At 44.7% G+C, this 22,089-nt stretch overlaps 1 protein-coding gene across 12 annotated transcripts in view; it reads right to left on the reverse strand.

Moving 5' to 3' along the window:
* PTK2 (protein tyrosine kinase 2) overlaps positions 1–22,089 on the reverse strand; it is a 254,549-nt gene that overhangs the window by 65,502 nt on the left and 166,958 nt on the right. For 8 of the 12 annotated variants that reach the window (XM_073893261.1, XM_073893260.1, XM_073893259.1 and 5 more), the window contains 4 exons: positions 13,622–13,639; positions 7,505–7,561; positions 5,781–5,801; positions 4,596–4,693 (listed from right to left, as the gene is read on the reverse strand). In XM_073893261.1, the coding sequence (XP_073749362.1) occupies positions 4,596–4,693; positions 5,781–5,801; positions 7,505–7,561; positions 13,622–13,639 (194 nt within the window). The remainder of the gene's footprint in view (positions 1–4,595; positions 4,694–5,780; positions 5,802–7,504; positions 7,562–13,621; positions 13,640–22,089) is intronic. The other 4 variants (XR_012378376.1, XM_025871182.2, XM_073893256.1 and 1 more) reach the window with 3 other exon arrangements.

Consider the following 22,089-nt stretch of genomic DNA (forward strand, 5'->3'; position numbering starts at 1 on the left):
AGAGTGTCTGTCTGCTAAATGTCCGGGCTTAGAGCCTTCTTAGACGTACTAGCCATAAACCACGCTAAGATGTAACTACTCTGCTTTGAATGAGTTAGTCTTTGTTTTCCTTAACTAGATGGTAAACTTCTTTAGGACCAGGACCATGAATTCTATCTCCATCTAAACACAGGGCCAATTGGTATAATCTAGAAATGACCCAAAATGTCCTTTTTAACAGGAATTCTGAATAACAACAACAGAAACTTCTGTAAGACCACAAAACCATCATCAATCCTGTGAATTCATACTCAAATAGTGTCCATGATCCTTTAACCAAGACAGTCTGAGGACATGCCAAAAAGTCCTGCTCTCTAAAACTCACAGTTTCAAATGATGCTGGACCTAAGATTCTGCGGGGGGCACCTGTATAAGGGGCCATATGTGAACAGAACCAGGGTCTTCGCATCTGTCCGTGGAGTAGCACTTGTGGCTGTCTGCCCCCAAACTGGACAGAAGCCTGGGGAGTGCTGAGCTGTGAGGGGCTGGCCACAGAGACCGGAATGTTGGAGAAGTCAGTTCAAAGTGAGCAAGACCAGGGGCGCCTGGGTGGCTCAGTTGGTTAAGCGACTGCCTTCGGCTCAGGTCATGATCCTGGGGTCCCGGGATTGAGTCCCACGTCGGGCTCCCTGCTCAGCGGGGCGTCTGCTTCTCCCTCTGACCCTCCCCTCTCTCATGCTCTCTGTCTCTCTCATTCTCCCTCTCAAATAAATAAAATTAAAAAAAAATCAAAGTGAGCAAGACCAGAACCTAAGCAAAGTTGGTTTTTTGTTGTTTTTTTGCCTAAAAAACTTTTAAAAAGAGGCAGATTCAAACAGAGCTGGGTTATTGCTCAAGGTGTGACTTTAAAAAACCTTTAAAATACAAGCAATATTTAGGGGAGAGAGAGGTCTTTTCAATGTCCCTGAAAATACCACATTGGTGTCCAGTATGCCTCCATAAAAGATATGATTAGGCTCTAAATTATTAACAATGAGTGAACCTTTAAAAGACTTAAATAAATCCAGAGAAGGGCTATTCTGGGATTCATTAAGAGAAAAAGATTTAAAAGCAGATTTTTTAAGCCTAAGATAATAATGATGAAAGAATGTGCAAGTGATCAGCAGAGGTTCAAATAATAAGAAAGAAGCCCGATCACCCTGCCAAATGAAGGCAACAGTGCGTGTGAACAAGCCTCCAGATGGGACTCCATGTTCACTAGCTCTGAGAATGAACTCCAGGTCCCCGACCCCGTCTCTTCTCCTTCCGTGGCCCTCCCCACGCACACCACTGTGGCCACACTGGCCTCCTGTGGACTGCTCCCCTCTTGCTTCAGGGCTCTGCTCCAGGTCACCTATCAGAAGGTCTTCTTCTGCCATCTCACGGGGAGAGCACCCCGACCTCCTCTTGCCCATGCTTCCTCAGAGCACTTCTTCCCCGCTCGACAATTTGTTTTTGTCTGTTCCTTTCTGTCTCCGAGAGATTTAAGTTCCGTGAGAGCAGAAATTGTGCCTGTTTTGTTCATTTTCATATCCCCATCACTTCACTGTCACATGGTAGGTGACTGAGAAATTGTTGCTGAAATAATTACTGGAGTCTCCGGTGGCAGATTCCTGGCCGTGACATGTGTGCTGAGCTGCAGTCTGATGATTAGTAAAAATCCTTGAAGAACTGTTACTTGATCTTATAGAACACTAAAGAACATAATCTGGAAAAAGGACTTAATAGGAGCCCCAAGAAATGAGTAGATTCCTTTGCACTATAAAATTAGACACCCACATTAAAAACAAAATAAACACTCATGTACAACATGTATCAGGAAGATACTCAACAAAAAGTGTGAACCCTGGTATTTTTCTGGGGGCTGGGACTCATTCAACAAATATTTAATAAACACTAGACAATGGATATTAAAAAAAAGGTTCTCTTGTATTTTCACAACTGAAATGGATTATTTTATTTATTTATTTATTTTTTTTAGATTTTTATTTATTTGACAGAGACACAGCGAGAGAGGGAACACAAGCAGGGGGAGTGGGAGAGGGAGAAGCACGCTCCCCGCTGAGCAGGGAACCCGATGCGGGGCTCGATCCCAGGACCCTGGGATCATGACCAGAGCCGAAGGCAGACGCTTAACGACTGAGTCACCTAGGCGCCCCTGGATTAGTTATTTTAAAAATGCATGAAATCAAGCCCATGAACCCTGCCTTTATCTGTGTGGTCCTGGTAAGTCACTGAATTCTAGAGACTGCAGGGAGCTCTGAGGGTACCGAGTTCAATTGCCAGAATCCCGAGTCAAGAAGCCGCACCTCCCTCCCATCTCAGGTGGGTGCAGCCAAGTCTAAGAGTTAGGAAGTCTCTGAGTAACCTTAGATCCACGGCTTTTCCTACTGCATTTTGCCCCAAAGAACAGAGTTAGGAGAATTAGGAAGATAACACAGAGTAAAAAAAAAAACAACTGAAGAGAAGTTAACAGCTAGAAATACATAATAAATGATAGAATTGTATGTAAGTACAAAAGGCAGAGGCTTTCAAAACTGAAGTTTTAAAAAATGGAACCTCTAATTTGTTTAGACATTGGTGGCAACTGTCTGTTATTCCTGACAGAAACAAAAAACAAAAAAAAAACCCTTTAGCTCTTTGGTTACAAAAGTAATGATCACTATGTCACTAGTGCACGTGTGAAGGATGTGAAAAAGTGACAGATATGGAGTTACTATGGAAAAATGCCATTTGCAGTTTCCAAAGCAGGGGTGACACAGAAGGTCAATCATCTGTGTTACTATAGACCTTCCTTGACTCACAATGGAGTTACGTCCGGATAAACCCATCATAAGTTGAAAACATCCTGAGCTGAAAGTGCGTGTGGTACACCTAACCTCCCAAACAACACAGCTGAGCCACACCCACCTCACCCATGTGTGGAAGCGTTCACATGGGCCTGCAGTTGGGCAGAACCATTTCCCACAAAGTGTACTTTATAATGAAGTGTTGACAGCTCATGCAATTTATTGACTCCTCCACTGAAACTGACAAACAGAACGGCTGTGTGGGCGCAGAATGGTTGTCAGTCTGTTGGTGATGGGCCCTCACGATCGCTGCCGCCCCCCTGCATAAGGACAGGGGATGTGCATCCCCCTAGCCTTCAACAGGATCCAAGTTCAAAATTCCAAGTATGGTTTCTACTGCATGCAAGTCACTTTTGCATCATCATAAAGTCGAAAATCTCTAAGTTGAACCACCCTTAAGTCCAAACATTGTAAGTTGGGGACAGTCTGTACACTCTTCTTAGCACCATCTGTGTACACCTGTTACTATTCTAGTTAAAAAAGTTTCTTGAGCAAGTATGTACTATTATTTTCTCTTTTTTTTAAAAGTAGGCTCCATGCTAGATGTGGAGCCCAACGTGGGGCTGGAACTCACAACCCTGAGATCAAGGCCTGAGCTGAAACCGAGTTGGACATTTAACCAACTGAGCCACCCTCTGTTTTAAAATTACCGATCTAATAAAAACACATATGATAACCAGTGCTGGTAGGGATGCAGAGAAATGGGCACTCTTACCCGCTGCTGCTCAGAATGGAAATGGATAGCTTCTTTGGAGACAGTCTGGCAGTTAGTCAAAGAGTGGAACAGTTACCACGTGACCCAGGAATTCCACTCCCAGATAGCTACTCAAGAGAACTGAAAACTACTCACACACAAACTGTACAGGAGTGTTCACAGAGGCATTACTCGTAACAGCTAAGACATGGTAACACCCCAAATGACCATCAACAGAAAAATGGACAAACAAAAAGTGGTCTATCCATACGATCGAATGTTATTTGGCAGGGACAAGAAATGAAGTCCTGATACACGCTACAATGTAGATGACCCCTGAAAACATGCCAACGGGAAGAACCCATCATGAAAGGCCACATATCATATGAGTCCACTGACATGAAACATCCAGAACAGGCTAATCTACAGAGGCAGAAAGCACATGAGTGGTTGCCAGGGGCCAGGGGGAGGGTGATATGGGAGTGACTGCTAATGGATGTGGGGACCTCCTTCTGGGGCAAAGAAAATGTTCTAGAATGGACTGGGCAGTGGACTGTACAGCTCTAGCAATATTCTAAGAAAACCACTGAATTTTATGTTTTAAAGAAGTGAATTTTATAGTATGTGATTTATACCTCAAGAAAGCTCTTATTAAAGAAAAAATTTTTTAAATGTGTTGATCTCTTTTGGAGGGCAGTTTGGGGTAAATGAATATTCTTTTCTTGAGGACGCAGGTAAGCAAGAATACTGGCCACCTGCTGTTGACGCTGGTCATCTATTTGTCGATTCTGTGCAATGGAACAATCACTGTGGAATCTGTTACTGAGGAGAGAGGCTGAGAGATTAAAATGAATAAAAGACAGACCCAGCCCTCTAACAGCTTAGTGTGCCATTTTTCTGTTTCTGAATATAGCAAGTAGGCGGACATGTATGACGAGCTTTGTAAAAGACAAGCTCAAAGAACTGAGGACTCATGAAGACAAGAGGCAACAGTCAAAAGTAGCTCAGGTTTCTGGTCACCGCAGAGGACTTACTGGGCTCATATAGACGCCTTGATGGACGTCTCCAAACTGGCCTTCCCCAATGCACCGTCCAAGCTCGATTCTTTCTCTCTGAATCTCATAATCCCTGGCTGCAAAACACGATATACGTAAGTACAATATTCCAAATGTCGAAATTACACTTGATGCGCTTTTTGTTTCATTATCATCCCTGAGTACAAATCGCACTGGTGGCACATCATTCTATGAAAATGCTTTAAACAGAGTGGAATTCTCTTAAACGGTATTTTTAAAGGAATTACATAAACTGTTACGGCATCGCGTGAACTACCAAAACCATGTGAGTTCTATTAAAGGTAGATTTTTCATATTTTTAATGTTGATTTAGTTTATATCTGATAGTTTTCTAAACAGTTTCTCCAAGTAGTATTATATGCTTAAGTAATCAGTGCTATTAGTTTAGGTATTAATATATGAAAGGCTAAAAAACACAGTTATTTAAAGCAATTATTTAACAAATAACTGGTTTGAAAATATGGAGGCAACAAAAGAACTGTGTCACGAGAAACTTTGTTTTAAAAGTTTAAGAGTTTTCCACTTTCTTATGATCCTATCTATATTATTCACAGAGCTAAAAGAGTTTAAAGAGGTCACTTCTAAAAACTAATTTCAAAATCAGGTGACTTGGAATCAAGGCTGAACATATCACATTATACATGAAGAGTATTTTATATTTTTGAGAGCATTTGCCTCCAATTAATGTATTAAGTTACTGTGATTTTATACAAAACCAATTATTTAGTAGGCTGCTGAGGCACACGGAAGTAAAATACCCATTAGAAACCTCGTCAATCGATTCTAATCCAATTAACCACTTAGTATTTTGATTTCCTCCAGCCGGGAAACCTGTCTGCACGACCCACACTGTGCGCATTCCATTAGTGTAGCCGCCAATGGAATAAAACGATAGTCAAATATTTCAAAATCTCTCCCTGATTTATCAAATTCTAAACCATACAGAAAAATCCAACCCAAATTTTAGATGGTTCTTTTCCTCTTTAAAATCACTTTAGCTAGTACTTCCATTGGTTTAACAGCATGAATAAACCAATGGAAAGTAGTTTAAAGATAAAAGTTAACTGAAAACTGAAACATCCCACATCATTCCATAGGTTGCAATTGCAAGCAAATGCAGTTATTTTAAAGGAATCCTGTTACCTTCATCTATTCCATAGCTTTCTGTATTGCAATTAAGGGAGAAAAAAATTGAAGACCTTGCTTAGAAATAACTAATAGCAATTAGGTTAACAACAACAAACTCCAAGAGTACATTTCAACATTTACTTTGCTATATTTTAACCACAAACATCAGTAAAAAAAAAAAAAAAAAAAAGAGGACTAGACACAAGCAAACTGAATCTCCTCAAATTACCTCGATGTAATGTCAACAATGCTTTTCAATCTCCATCTCGTAAATTCCTGCATGATCACTCATTTTTGTGGGGTCTGGACCTTTACTACTCAACACTGAATAGTAAGTATACAAATACAAATTTGGATAGTCTGCAGGGATGTATAAATGACTAAATGGCTAATCTAAATTTAAACATTTTCCATGTTGCTACTGCAAGTCAAAATGCCCAGGTTTCAGCTCTTCCTTCTGTTTTCTAAACACAAGAGCTCTTACAAGGGGATTCAGGGTGCACCTGGGATAATGCAGGTCTATGTTGGTAATGCCTCTTCAACGTGTACAGTTAATCTAAATGAGAGCATCTTTCAAAATAGTTACACAACAGGGTAAACAAAGTACCCAAAACATGTATTTTATAAATATGTACGGCTCTACTGAAATCAGGACCTCAGATGTTGAATTATTAAGGCCTCTGAGGCTGAACAGTAGACTCATAATTGGGCCTCTTTAAGAGGGAGGTTTAAAACTTTTTCTTTTAAAAATTTTATTTATTTATTTGACAGGGAAAGACATAGCGAGAGAGGGAACATAAGCAGGGGGAGTGGGAGAGGGAGAAGCAGGCTTCCCACCGAGCAGGGAGCCCGATGTGGGGCTCGATCCCAGGACCCTGGGATCATGACCTCAGCTGAAGGCAGACGCTTAACGACTGAGCCACCCAGGTGCCCTGGTTTAAAACATTAAAAAAAAAAAAAAATTTTTTTTTTTTATAAGTAAACCCTATGCCACACATGGGGCCTGGACGTAAGACTGAGAGATCAAGAGTCACATGCTCTACTGACTGAGTCAGCCAGGCGCCCCTACAACATTTTTTTCAATGTGAATGAAATTTCAAGTGTGTCTCCAATTCAAGATCTGGGACTATATCCTCCAATACGAGATCTGGGGCTTCCAGGTTCTCTTCAGTCAAGAAGCAGCACACAACAGAGCAGCAGAACGCTGGCGTTCCTAGGCAGCAGGGAGGGGGGTATAACTGAAGCCTCTCCCCTCCACACTTCCCACCCTGAGCTGCAGGGACTGGCTGCACTGGAGGCGGGAAGCTCTTTTTAACTGGTTAGTCAATGGCAATAAAGAACAAAGTTTCAAAGGGGAAATGCAATTCATTGAATATGTGTATTCAAAGAAGTGAATAGACATGTGTATATATTTATTTAACTTTAAATAATACAATCATCTACAGAGAGGATATTCTGTCATCAATAAAGGTTGTATTACCATAGAGTCAGGAAACAAGATTACGAAAAACCTGTAACTAAGCAGACTTACTACAGATATTTGAGCTTTAGGTTTCTGACTTTAGACTTAGTCAAATATGAAACAGAATTCTAAAGTTTGAAGAGAATATTTCTGTCATGCACTTAATGAGCTATTAAAGATAGTTCTAAAAAACAATACCTAAAACTTATAAATGTGAGATATTTGAAAGTTAAATACTGTCAAATCTGAACGAGAACAAAATCAGAAGCCTACTTACTTGAGGGCATGGTGTAGGTATCTTCTTCGTCTATAATCTCAGCATAATCATCTGTTTCTGTAGGAAAGGAAGCAGATATGTTGGAAGAGGTTAAATATTTGACCTCCTGGCCTTTAATAGAATTAGAAAACGCAAAATGAGTTGCCTAAATCCCCTACTATGCCAACATATTCTTAAAACGCTATTCCCCAATTTTTGCTCACACATGAGTCATTTATGGAAATAAAAGTGACATCATGGTGCAGTCTGCTATAACACACAGACTTGTTTCTTGGGGAGCACACAGCGCTGGCACAGAGAGCCCTTGTGAAGAACGGAAAGACGTGGAGCATCTATGACCAGGACTCAAAGCCCCCCATCTGTACCGACTGCAAAACTCTCCCTTGACTGCACCAAATTCACGTTTAAACCCACACTTCAGTCTCGTGGGATTTCTCCAAACAAGACTGGTATCTCAAAAACTGAGAATCTGCCATTATTCATAACTAGACTCTACAGCAGATTCTGAAGGCTGGCCTCTTGGAAAACAAAAATGACGGCCTGACTGTTGAGTAGATTAAGTGGGTAACGTATTTCGTTTGTTCAGGGTGGAAGCAGCCCAGGAATTTATCTCCTGTCACTTTGCACACAGATGTCTGAGTACACATTAATGTCAAAAGGGTAAAAGATCTAACAAAAAGAATGAAATGACAAGAAATGGCATTATTAAAATGAGTTCTTTTCTGAGGTGATGTCAAGCAGTTGCTGTGTTTCCACTACTCCTTTCAGTAATACACTGACTTAGAAATCCATCTCCATCAATGGGGAAAATTATTTTGAAGAAAACTACCCTCGCTTGGACAACAATTACGCTGACTTATGCACTGCCTGTTTTTCTGTAACGAGGAAAAGCATTAGCTGCTCCTCGAGTACGGGTTTAAGCTGCTGGGCCAGGAGAGGAGGGGCAGTACCTCCTGAATTATCTTTGAGAAGAGCTCTTCAAAGAGAAAATCTGCCCAAGCATCCACCTTTAACCCCAGAAAAACTAAAAGCTAAGTGTTCTTCCTTTTGTGCTGCTCCTACTACTTCATTCAGGTATTAAAATCATGGAAAAGAGAGAATATATGTCGTCTACACTCCTTAGGGTATCAGTCGTTCCACGTGTTGCTATGGTAATGACTGAGGTCAGACCTAAGAGCTACTGGAAGAATTTAGTTCTTAATTAAAAACGATTAAAGTAAAAAAAAAAAAAATTCAGCTGGTAGAATACGAAGTCAATAAATCAATTTTCCTTAAAGCATTTAGTAAATGTAAACTATTCCTAAGTCCTACATGAAAGGTGGATAATCTCTACCATTCTTACATGTTCTAAGTAACACTACTTAGAGGATTAAAGAAAAACATTCAATCTACCCCAACCCTACATTCTTTTATTTCTGTTTCCCCCTCTTATTCTGTTCTCAGTGAACGGGCATGTCCTAGCCTACAGCTTTGCTTTTGTGTAGGCGGGCTTAATGAAGGACGGTGGGAAATGGTATTCGGGGGCGGAAGGGAATCACTAAGGCACTTTATGAAAAAGGACCAAGCAGAGGAGGAATCTACACGAGTAGCTGAGACAAGAGAAGCAACATGTCACACACATGGCGTCTACTCATTGCCTTCTCTCCTTATTCTCTAATTTATACCCTCCCCTGAGAAAGCTACCTAAGGAAGAATTTCCACAAGCAACAGACGCTACCCTCCCTGCCTTCTTTCCTACAAAGCATGCACCTGCAGAGGACAGATGCGGTAGGTGAACCTGGGTGGCAGGACCCTGGCCGTGACAGCTGCCAGACCCCTGGCCCCTGCCTGTTCCCCCCGCTGCCCTGTTCCCAACCCCTGGCCCTGGCTCTAGGCTCTACTGAGGAGATGCCATGGATCAATCAACAGCACATGGCTGTGGGGTCACTGCCTGCCTGATGGAGAAGGGCACGAAGCTGCCTCTCACCCAGGACTTACCACATGCTGGAGCTCTTGCTGGCTCAGCCAGAAATTCTGGTTTCAGCCAAAGTGTTACCCAGCCAGAGACCTCGCCTCCAACTGACCTGCCCCCCACCCCATCACTCTTCATCATGCTGCCTGATTTGCTTGCCTCAGTCCTCATCACTACCCGCTAGCTGGCAGTCCTTGGTTCCTTGGCCACTGTCTGCCCCGCTCCAGACGGAGAGCCCAGGGGAGCACAGCACTTCTCCACATCTAACACGGGGCCCGGCACAGGTCCGCACTGGCTGAACAGAGGACGGCTTCACTGCAACCGCGGGGTCAGGGGACTAGAGCTGAGGCAAAGACACAATGTGGCCCGTGCAGGGCCGTGCAGCCTGGATGGGGTGGAGCTGCGGGGCACTGGACAGGCGCAGTCCCTGCGTTCAGGGGCAGCCCACGCCTCCCACGAGGCCCCCTCACCTGTCTGTGCTGCAGCTGGACCCTCACGCGGACAATGGGAACACACAGCCACCTTGCAGGGTTGTTATGAGGATTACAGGAGATACGTACGAGTCGAGGTGTGGACCTGCACATGACAGCTGATCACAAAATCGTAGCTCCTTGCGGTTTTGCTTCTTCTGCAGGCTCTACAGGAAGAACCTGGCAGCGGAGGGGTTCCTGCCTACTGAGACTCTGGGTCGGCCCCTCTGGAGTGACTGTAATGGCTTTGGGACAGCCTCTTTTTAGAAAAGCCTCACTCGAAATAACCACCTCTGAAACAACTCTGAAGCCATAAAAATAAAATGGCTAATAGATACCAGGCCAGCATACAACCCTGATTTGGGAAAAATCAAGTTGCAGATGCTTTAATTAATTCACACAATCTAAGAAAGAGCCTGTAATTTTTCCCTCTCAATGCTATGTGAATTCTATATAGAACCTTTGGGGATATCAAAGCTGTCTGGGAATTACTCAGGGTGACATCTGGGGTGTAGGCCATGTACTGTGGTGTAACAGGACTAGAGAATTTTCACTGCAGCTAACAGTGCTTGTGTCCTCTGCTGTTGAAGGGACAGACCTACAAAAATGTCACTGTGACCTACAGAGGGGCTCTCAAGCTCCAACACTTTGCATAGTTCTCCAAGAATTCTTGATATTGATTTGGCTCTATTCTTCTTTCTTGGTTTTTAGGATTATAGGATTTTATGATACTGACATGAGAGTTATTTTTACACACTTAAGGGCTCCTGAAAAACTGGAGGCCAGCCTGAAATTGCCTGCCCCCATGATACAAGGAAAAGAAACATAAAAAAAGGAAACAAGTTCTAGATCTGGGCACAAATAAGGGAAGGCAGATCCGCTTACGGATGATGGCAGCAGCATTACTGAGAACGCACCATACTGCAGACACTGCTAGAAACTGTGATTGCTTATCCACTGAGGTGGTACTGCTATCATCATCCCGCTTTGCAGACCGGAAACTGAGGCTCCCAGGGCACACGTGAGTTCCTCAAGATCCCAGTGCCACTCAGTGGTGGGCTGGTATTCATAGCAACACTCAGGTACAGAGCCTCGTCCCGTATTATCCTCCACAACGTTTACAGGGACTCTTACTTGTCTTTAAAGGTTTTTTCTTTTGTCATCTCTGCACCTAATGTGGGACTGGAACTCACAACCCCGAGATCAAGAGTCGCACACTCCCCTGACTAAGCTAGCCTGGCGCCCCTGGGGACTTTTATTTGTGAGATCAGATACCCTATGCTATGAAACTATGGAAGATTCCTCTAGGGATGTTTTGGGAACCTACCCTCACCCCCCAACACAGGCAGAGTTCTGCTCCAGAGATGTTCACAAGATGGGGGCCTCTGTATTTGGGAGACTATTTCAAGGTACCTGGTCCATTAATCAAATACTTCAAAATAAACATTTTTAAAAATGGAGATTCCTGAAACCCTGTACAACATTATAATTTGAAAGGTTAGGTAAAATCAAAAAGAGGAAGACAACGCAAAAAGGACAGAAACTGACAGCTCAGAAATCAGGAGAGAAAAGAGCCAGGTTCTCCTCTTAGAGCACGGTAAACAGGCCGCGTCATGTGGCTACAGAGACCCTGACACAGCGGCCCCGTGTCCCAGTCCCCTGCTCGGTCACCCAGCCTGAGGCCGCTCAAGTCTGGGGCGCGCGAGCCGGTGCAGCTCACAAAAGCCTCAGGCGCACATACTTCTCAGGTGCTGACGATCTGCTCAACCTTCCACGGAAGAGGGGGTCGGTGGTGTGGTTCTGTTGCAACTCCTCTACTCGCCGGGCAGAAAAATGGGGCCCCTTCCCCCTGGTGGTGCTTGGGCCCTGGCTTGGACACCTGCAATGCTAAAAACCTGCTCCCCTGGCCGTCCTCCCTCAGGGAGCCGGACCGAGGCATCTGTCCCACAGAGCAACATCCCTACAGTGACAAGACTACTCGGGCAACTCCGTGGGGCTCCCCTCCCACCTGGTACCTGCCATGCGATGCTGGCCCAGAGGCCCTGGCAAGCAGGGGAAGAGCTCTCTTCTAGGGAGCTGGGAAGGGCCCCGCTGTACTCTTTCACATCAACTGCTTTATGACCTCGACCAGGGTCAGCAGCTCTTTCCTGTCACAGCTTAGACAGCGGGTCTTTCAGACTCTGCTGGTCACCGTCTCTGCTGCCCCTGTCTGACCCCGAGCAGCCTTCTGGACACAAGTGGGTGTGACTGTGCTCCAGTAAAGGCTCACCTGTGGACACCGAAATATGAATTTCATAGAGTTCTGATGCCAAAAATACTATTCTTCTTTTGATTTTTCCCCAATCATTAAAAAAAGTAATAATCATTCTGTGCTCCAGGGGCAATACAAAAACAAGAGGTGGGCTGTATCTTGCCCATGGGCCTCAGTTTGTGGACCCCTGACCTAGACCAAGTGACTAATGCCTTAAGGCCCAGCTTATTCATCTATAAAATGGGAACAGAAATACTTGCCCTAACTGATTGACAGAACTGGGAAAGTAAAACGTGGGAAAATGGTTTCATTACATAGAGCATGTGGGAATAACCTCGTGTTTATAAACATTTGTTCAAATTCTCATGCTTTCACAGTAATCCTCACAACAACCGCTGAGACCTTTTATGGATGAAGACACACAAGATGAAGCAATTTGCTCAGGACCAGTCAACTAGGCTGCTGGTGACATGATGGGGCAGTGGGGGCTGGAGTCTCCCTCCTGATCACACATCCTGCAGCAGCCTCGGCCTCGGGAGTCTCTCCACCCTGGGCTCGTCAGACCCCTCTCGGGCTCTGCGGAGAGGACAACGCCCGGAGTCACGTGCCTGCGCACGGTGGTGGGGGGTGGGGGGGGTGGTCCGTGCCAGCAGCAGCCGCTAACTAACCGGTAACTACCAAGGAGTGGGTATCTATGCTGTCAGCCCCACGGCCCAGACACGCTTTGCCAAAGTCATGTTTAGGTAAGATCTTTCACTACTCAAGTTATCAATCCTACCATGAAATGACACAGGGGAAATCTTCAGTAAAAGCATTCTCTCCTTTAATCATGAGGAAAAATGCAATCCTCCCTAATTTGAGTTTAGTGTAAAGAGTATAGAGTTTCATGCAGGCACCACATGAAGTGGGGAACATAAAACACAATACGTGACTTTCAAATTTCTCATTTTTTAAGTGCTGCCCTCAAACCTTTGAAGAATCGTCCTTATCACTGTTGCTCATATTTCTCTAACTAGTTTGTGTGTGATTCTTAAAAATCACTTTTTGTTCCTTCCTTTCTACTACCCACTCCCAAACTAAGAATTATTTTTACACACACACACCGTACTTGGGAAATCCTCCATGGACTTCTATCATTTACAGCTTCCAAGTGTAACTAATCTTGTTGACTAGTACCATTTTGACAACTGTTCTAGAAACCTAAAGTTTTAATTATGAAATCTAGAAAATTCACTATGTGTATATACAACTCAAATTTACCACTGAGACATGACAGAGAAACCGGCAAAGCCCTAAACAATTTTTAAGAGATCATTTGTTCACATCATCATTTTTTCATACTTGTTTTGGATCAAAACCACATTTTGCCTTTCATTAAATACTGAACCATATTTATGAATAAATAATTCTCATATTAGTAACACAAATGTGAAAATAAATATTACCGTCCCCACTAATTTCATCTGCGGATCCAGGTAGCATGCAAAGAGAGGGGGGGGGGGAGGAAGGGGGGGGGGGGGGGGGAGGAAGGGGGGGGGGGGAGGGGAGAGAGGGAGACACACTATTAAAAAGACAAGTAAGTCAAAGCACAAGGAAAACAAAAAAATCACCCCCCAGGTCTAATTCAAAAGGTGAAAAGAGCGACTGCAGTAGTGAGTGTGTTTACTTGGTGTAAGGGCATTATGCCGAGTTCCCACCTGTCCACACGTCATACAAAGTTCCAGAGCAGTTCTGTAAAGCTGGTCTCTACCATACTGAGCAAAATTAATCTGATAGGCGCTCACAGTTAAATGCTAAAAATAGCCTGGACCCCTCAAAGGGAATTTGTATCCTGTCAGATAAAAATGAAGATAAGTAGTCATCAATGTGCCTGGTGAAGCCTAGCCTCCCCCAGGGAGCCGTGGGCTCCTATTACACAGAGCCCCAGGCCAGGCCCAGCACATAAGCTGTACAACAAGTCAGGTTTCCATTTAAATTCATGCAGTGTTTGGAGAAATTCCTGTTCTGATTATTACAAATACTCTTTGCTTTCCAGAAAATGATCTAAATGGCCTGGCTGTCTCCACTCTGCAGCAGCCCCGAGTATCTGCCAGCAAAGCATGACAAGCAGACTGGGGCTCACTCCGACCGTCCTTCACTCAGCTGCATGCTACTTTAGGAAACCCACAGTGTAAAACAAGGTACCTGCTGGCCCCACAAATGAAACCAGGAAGCCACGCCTCACCCTGTCATGCATTTAAAAACCAGCAAACAGGCAAACAAAAAGTCTTCTCTTGGAGAGCAGCCCAGAGACGGTCAACGTGAACCGTCGCCCCCGTACGGCTGCTGAGCGGCAGACAGCCCGTACGCTGACACCCAGTTAAGGCACACTCTGCTCAGGACAATCTACAAGCGTCCGGTTAGGCCCGCTGCCGGGGCGCGGCGGTTAGTGAGAGTTGGCGCGAGCGAGTGCAGTACCCGTAGGAGAAGGCTCATGGGAACAGAAGACCAAAGGGAGAAAGCGCCTAGCTTTCTTAACTTTATGTTGGCAGGGACTGACTCCTTTATAAAGAGGCAAGAGGAAGAAAGAGAAAAATAGAAACACATTATTTCATACAAAAATACAAAAGAAAACTTATGTTACATATTTTAAGGCAGCGCTATAAAAGCAAATACAAAATTGCAATGCTTTTATTTCACTATTGGCATACTTTATTTCTTACTCTGATTGACTTCAGTTTTAAAAAAAATACTAATATTTTAAAATACAAGTTTCTCTTTTAGCAAAGATTAGCACTAGATATAGAAACTTTTAGCCAGACACACGATTCTCCCAGCTCTGCAGAGCCAGCCACGTGACGGTATTACAGATATTTTTACAAATAACAAAACTGAAACAAAACGAAACAAGACAAAACACAAAGACAAATAAATAATTCAAGAATCCTGTGGACATTCAACCATAAAGAAAAAATTGCCAGAAACTAGCAGATCCTGATTTGTGGGAGTTTTATGAGCAATTTTCCCCAAATTACCAGCAACGACACAGACTCACAGACCTTAAGTGTACACCCTAAAGAGATGACTTTAACACAATAACTAGCGATGAGGATGTCTAAATACCCAGGCTGAAAAGCCCCCTGCCCCCTAGCATCGTCTGCTTACTCACTGCCTCGCTCACATACTGTCAGCTGTGACAGTCGCCTCTGCCCTGGACGCTGGCTGCTGCCCAGCCCACCAAGAACACAGCCCAGCTGCACGGAGAAGCAACAATTACAGTATGGTACAGGGAACAGTGGGCTTCTGCCAAAGTCAAAACAGGGGATGTAGTTCTTGAAGACGCAGTGCTGAGAACACGGGGCAGAAAAGACACAGGAGACATGCAAAACTTAACTGCATCCCCATGGGATCCCCTCAAGAAAGGACTTCAGGGGTGGCCCAGGGAGAGCAGGGCTGGGATTAATTGATGGCCGGGACTTACAGACGGTATCAACGTGTTAGGAACAGAAGCAAGAAGAATAGAAACAGACAACGTAGTGATATTTCAGTCGCTGTGCTGTGATCCCGACCTGGTTACTGAGGGTTTCACCTTCCACCGCCATCAGGAGGGTGCAGCTCCTTGTGGTTGTCGGTTAAAAACAGGGGCCTGGTGCAAAGTCTGAATGCGTGCTGTCAGGCCGGAAGCAGCCCGGGCCTGGAGCTGAGGATGAGGGCAGGGGCAAGAGCTCCACGGGATGTGACAGGAGAGACAGGCACCCGGACGGTGGGGGAAGTGACAGCATTCTGTCAGGAGTCAGTTTTCTGATTTCAGTAATTACATTGTGATCATGTAAGAGGACGTCTTTGGTCTTAGGAAATACACATTGGAACATTTGTAAGTTAAGGGGCACAACATGCCCGCAAGTGCTTTCAAATGGCTCCAGGGGGAAAACCTGAGCGAAGATTAGTGGGCCAAAATATGAACATGGTGAATCCCAGTAAAGAATATGAGAGACTTCATTTTACTGTTCTTAAACCCATTCTTTAGGTATGGAATTATGGAAACACAAAGAATACAAAGGACACATATTTGAATTGAGATGCTGGCTCCCCTCCTCATTCTTTGACCTTGGAAAAGTTACCGAACTTGTTTATTTGTAAAATGAGGCAGCAACAGAGGCTTCCCCCATAGAGAGCTGTGAAGAGGGTCCCATGGGGTTCCCCAGGCACCTGGCACGGGGCAACCACCACGTAAGTGCGAGCTAAGTCCCATTTTTCTATTGCTTATTTTATTTCGAAACTGACCTGAGTATTCTTTATATTGACTTAAAAAGCAAATAGTTTTTAAAAAATATAACTCTTCTTCAGTCATATCAAGATTATCCCACACCATTAAATAAAAATGCTGTTGGGACTCTTCTGTTTATTTAGGTATGTTATTTTATTCAAGATGATTACTTTACATTTATTGAACACCTACCATGAGCGGGGCACACTGTAGATGCTTGGTTTACAGCAGTGAAACAGGCCCCCCAACTCCTACCTTAATCAACTTATGTTCTAGTATGGGGCAAAAACAATAAACAAAAAGGTAAATTACCTGGTGTGTCAATACTAAGTGCCACAGAGAAAAATAGAGCCGAAGTGGGCAGGGAGTATTTTCCAGTGGTGCTGCAACTTTAAATATGGAAGGAGTCCCTTGCAAAAAGCCTCTGACGGGCAGAGGGAGAGGGCAGTAAAAACATCTGGGCCGACAAACAGCAGCTGAGCAGGCCCCGCTCTGCAGAGGTGAGCCTGGGCCACTTGCACAGGAGCAGGGAGGTCAGGCAGGGCGACAGAAGAGTGAGGGGGAAGTGGGGAATGCTGACAGTGGTAGTGTGCACCAGGGAGCCCACGTCAGGGCTCTGGCTGTCACTGTGAATGACATGGGGCGGATGCACGTAAAAAGAAGTGATGCGATCAGCCTTAGCTTTTAAAGGTTTCCTGGGGGGCTGTTAAAGGGTGCTGGGAGACCTGCCAGGCTACTGCAACAATCCAGGCACAGAGTGTGTGCCTCTGAACAACGGCAGCTGTGTGGAAGCTGGACTGAATATATTCAGAGGACTGAGCCCGTTAGGATGTGCCAATCGATTGAATACAGAGGAAGAAGCAGCGCAGCACCAGAACAGGCCCAAAGACGCTGGTCCGATCAGCCAGAAGGAAGGAATCACCACTTACTTACTAAGAGGGGAAACTGAGAGGTGCATGCTTGGTGGGGAGAACAGGGGTTCACTTTTCAGCACAGTAAGATGCCCGTGAGCCCCCAGAGTGGATGTGCTGATGAGGTAGTTGGCCGCCAAGAGTCGAGCTCAGGGAAGCTTCTGCGATTAAGATGACAATTTGGGAGTCGCCCGTATAATTAAGGCATGAGACGCGGTAAGACCCCCCACGGAGGCGGCTGGCGGCAGGGAAGAGGCGGGAAGACGGAGACCTGGGGCCGTCCAACATGCAGAGCGGGGGCCAGCAGCAAGGCCTACGGGCAGGAGGCCAGGCAAGGGCTATCTCCAGCAGCAGACTGATGGTGCAAGCCTCTCGTGCAGAGTTCTGTTGTAGGGGCGTGAGAAGAGGGCCAGAGCCCCGCTCAGAGGGGCTGGGGTTGGAAGAATCCTCTCCCATGGACACGGAAATTACCTGGAACTTGGAGGGGTGCCTGGGGGTGGCAGTGAGCCAGAAATGCAGGGGAGTCTTGTTCTGACACATGCGTTTCTGAGGGAGAATAGTCTGTAAGAGTTAACAAGAAGCAAAGGATACTGAGCTCACCTCCATGCCCGGTTTGACAATGGCTCTGAGGGGAAACCACGGCTGTGGCTCTGAGGACGGTGGGGCAGCGGCGCCCCGAGGGCAGGGCCAGTGCTGGGGAGGGGAGGTGACCAGAGGTTTGGAGGAGATGCTGTGGATTACACGCAAGTGTAAGGTGGGAGATGACACGTGGGACTTCTCAAGATGCTGGCATACCGGGGTCAGTCTGAGGGGATCAGCGCTTTCCTGCTTGTCTTTACTAACAAGTAAAGCAGCAGTCCCTGTGACCGTACCTCTCAGGCCCATTCCTTTGCTCAGACGGCCCGGGTCAGGGCTGACGACGTCTGTGGGGGAAACTGCCCTAGCAATCAACCAACCTGGGTCGACCAAAATCCACAAATTCATAATGATGCTCAAAAAAAGAAAGCACAGAAGAACAAGATCTGGCCAGGGAGGCAACTCACCATTTAAAAAAACCTGGAAAATAAAGGGAATGAACGAGGCAGTTTTCTTGTCTTTCCAGCAGGAAGCATTTCTCAGGGTAACTCAACAGCCAAGGAAAAGCCTTCTTTATAACAGCTAAATAAACGAAGACACGGCAGAAGTCAGGTGTGGCCACTTTGCGGCCCCTGACAGAATCGATGGCCACGAAGGCCATCAGGTGTAATGCTCACAGGAACTTTATAAGGGATGGTCACACGCTGACCAAATCTTCTGGTCAGTCTTCATGTCATGAGGAGAGACAGTCAGATGTATTGTAAAAAAAAAAAAAAAATCACTGAGCCTGAATCTGATCAAACTTCCCTTGATCCTAATAAGCAGTACCCGGGAAATAAAATGCAGGGGCCCAAGAGGAGCATGTTCAGACAGCGTCACAGAGGTGTCCCTAGCCAGACCCAGAGTATGGGGAACAACGGCGTAAGTGACACAATTTCTTCAGTAGATTAAGCACTGCATTGCCGCCTATTAGTGGAGGTTGATTAGAGGGAAGGTGGGCATACTCTCCATTCTGGAAACAGGTGCACAGGGCTAAGGTAACAGATACGTGTGGCCTGGAAAGCATGGAAAAGTGAATTCCCTGTTTAGTCTGCTGTCGTACTCACTGCTCTGCTTTTCATGTGGGCTTTTTCTGACTGGGATGTGTCTCAGGCTGCTCCCTGCAGGGGGCCTCCACATGTCAAGGCCTCCTTGACCCCTGCAGCCGAGGGGTCAAGTCCAACTCAAGGCTTAGGACTAGGAAGCCAGTTTAGCTCTGGAGACTATAATATACGACATAGATATTTCAGTACCTATACGACTCCACAGAGTATTTTTCTCAATTCCTTTAGAAGCCAGAGAGGAGAGGCAGATGGTTCAGTAGCCCAAATCTCAGCAGAGGCAAAGAGAGTTCAAATGACCTAATAATGGTGGTGGAGAGAAGCCAGCACAGTGGGGTGCTGTGGCCATTCATGCACCGGACCATCAGCCATCCTGACCATACCGAGGGAGACACAACCGTGAACCTCTCAATGGCTAAAAGTCTCTCCTAACATGAGACTGATTACAGAACCCTATTCATGATTGTTGAAATGAGAAGAATTTCTAGTAAGCCAGGTACTAGGAACAAGTCAATAACATCCAACACTTACACTTCCTGCACATAAAAACAATCAGCAGCATCGATTTGATTAAATTATGTCACAGAGCACTTAATTTACAAAAATTAATTTCGCATGTACTAGGTGCTAATACTCTAAATTAGGGAACTTAAAAAAAATTCCCAAAAGCTAGTGTTAACACCAAGCTTTCAGCAATAGACAGAGACTACCCTGTAAATCATAGCACTGTCAGAATTGAAGCTAGCATGTAAAACAGACAAAAGAAACTTTTTCAAACCTGAGCATAGGGCAGACTTTCAAATGTTCACAGAAGAATGTCAGGAATGAGTCAGCGCTATGCTATTCTTGACAAATGGGGGGACAGACTACAATGCAGTCACACTCAGATTTTTCCAAACCAGTCCTCCCTTCCACATAGAAAGTCCCTAAGCTTCTGAACAATTCGGTGTAGTCCAATGTAAAGAGAGTGGTTTTAGGAGTTCAAGACGTTGGTTTCAATCCGTCTTTCTATTACTTACTATGTGACCTGGGCCAGGCCACCTCAACTTTGAGTTTTAATTTCCCTACCTGTAAAGTGGAAACAGCACAAGGAAGACTGTCCTGAGGTTTAAACAAGATAACGCACGTGAACAAGTCAGGCATCATCTCTGGGCCTCGTTCCTGTGTAAACACCTGCTTACGTTTTACACGAGGCTGTGACACAGCAACAACTGAGCCACAGACCTGGTAGAAATTTCAGAGGCCACGGGAAGAAGAGGAAAAGTGCAACAATTATTATGGACTAGGTACATACCACCTTGTATTTTATAGAACTTTACAGTTTACAAACTGTGTTTGTATATATAAGTGACTTGTAAAATTTATAATGAATCAGCTGAAAGCAAATAACATTTATTTTGTTCAATATATTTTAGTTTAGAATAATTTTTAGTCACTAAATTGAAAAACCTAAAAGTAGTAAAGGAACTGATGCATGATTAACAACTGAACCAAAGAATCCGTTACAAAGTTAAAATTTTTTAATTGCAATAGATACTGAAAAAGTACCATCACATAGGGCTCAGCAGAAACAATCAAACCAAACATTTCTACTGACAGAAAAAGGTCACTACGTCGGTTTTCATGGCAGAAATACAAAAGAGAAAAATGTTCTACGATCTCTGATCCCATTTTATGTAATTGAAACGTTCAACAGGAGCCCTGTTCATAAATGTGGTGGCATCCTCACCACATGTGGCCCTGTACTGCTCGTCACCGTAAGGTCTAAAAAACAAACCAAAAAAACCCTAAAACACAAAAACCAACCCAACAACAAAAAAAACAGAGTTTACGCCTTCAAAACATTTAAAATTCAGCTTTATTCACTGCCCTGTGTTCCTGGAGAATTTACACACACACGCACACGTACACGCACGCGTGCGCTCACGGCTCAAGCCGAGTCCAGGACGGAGGCCACGCCCCTCCCTGTGGCATTTGCAGCCGCCTTCCTGCAAGCACTGGCCTCTGGGTCCTACCTGAGCTCTATAATATGCATGTTTCCAAAAACTTAACTAGGCTAAAAACAATTGCTTTAGGCCCTCAGAATGAGGTGCCCAGAGAAATGTGCTGTTACTCTTCAAATCTCTCAGTGTTACATTTATTTTCCCACAGGGAAACTTTGTCTAGATTTCAAAGATAAACTCTCCATATATTCAACATGGGTTACAATTGTGGTCTTAATGAAGATGATCAAGTACTGACATTTACTTTGCAAGGAAATAAGAAGGAGTGCCTGGTACCTCCTCTCTCAAAGTCAGGATTCTGCTTCATTTCCCAACCAGGGATCCATCAAGAGTTGAAAACGGTCTTCAGTTATCTAGATCCTCATTATTCCTGTTGGTGAGCTTCCATGCCCCTTGCCCAAATCCTTCACAGTAGCATCCAGAACAACTCACAGTGGTGACCTTACAGGCCACCATCTGAGAACCCAGTGACTCCCATGTCCCTGCAAGCTCGGGGTGTTCCTGCCTTTCTTCCTTCTGCTTTAGCTCCTGGAACTGCATTCCTAAGTCCCAGCCTGTCTCCACACCTTGCTCAGGCATCCATCGACTCACTTAAAAAGAGTTACTAAGTACTGATGTCCCAGTCAGTAAGCAGACAAATAGAACATGTCTTTGCCTATGATGGGGCTGTGATCTAGTGCACAAGATGGTTTCCAAAATGATCACATCCATCTAAAAACTTTCCATAACAGAAAGATGCACAGTGGGCTAGAATACTCTGAGGAAGGTGTCCGGGAGTAGTCAGGGAAGGCTTCTAGGAGGTGGTGACATCTGAATCTGGTCTTGAAGACCAGGTAAGATAAGAAATTTTCAGAAACAGGGCAGTCGCACAAGTTCCACTTTCTCCACCTTCCAAGTGCTTCTTCATCTGTACCCGAGGGAAACTCCTCTAAACCAGCACTGAAAGACAGTATCACCTAGGGAGCAATAATGACTGAGTTCCAATCCAGGCTCCTTCAATTTCAGGTGTGACACTAACACATTGGTTTACTTTCTGAACTTCTCCCCTCAGATCTGTGAAACACAGATGAAAAAGGC

This window comes from Callorhinus ursinus, unplaced genomic scaffold (genome assembly GCF_003265705.2).
Source record: "Callorhinus ursinus isolate GAN/ISIS: 27379988/994484 unplaced genomic scaffold, GSC_fseal_2.0 scaffold5, whole genome shotgun sequence".
In the NCBI taxonomy this organism is placed as follows: domain Eukaryota; kingdom Metazoa; phylum Chordata; class Mammalia; order Carnivora; family Otariidae; genus Callorhinus; species Callorhinus ursinus.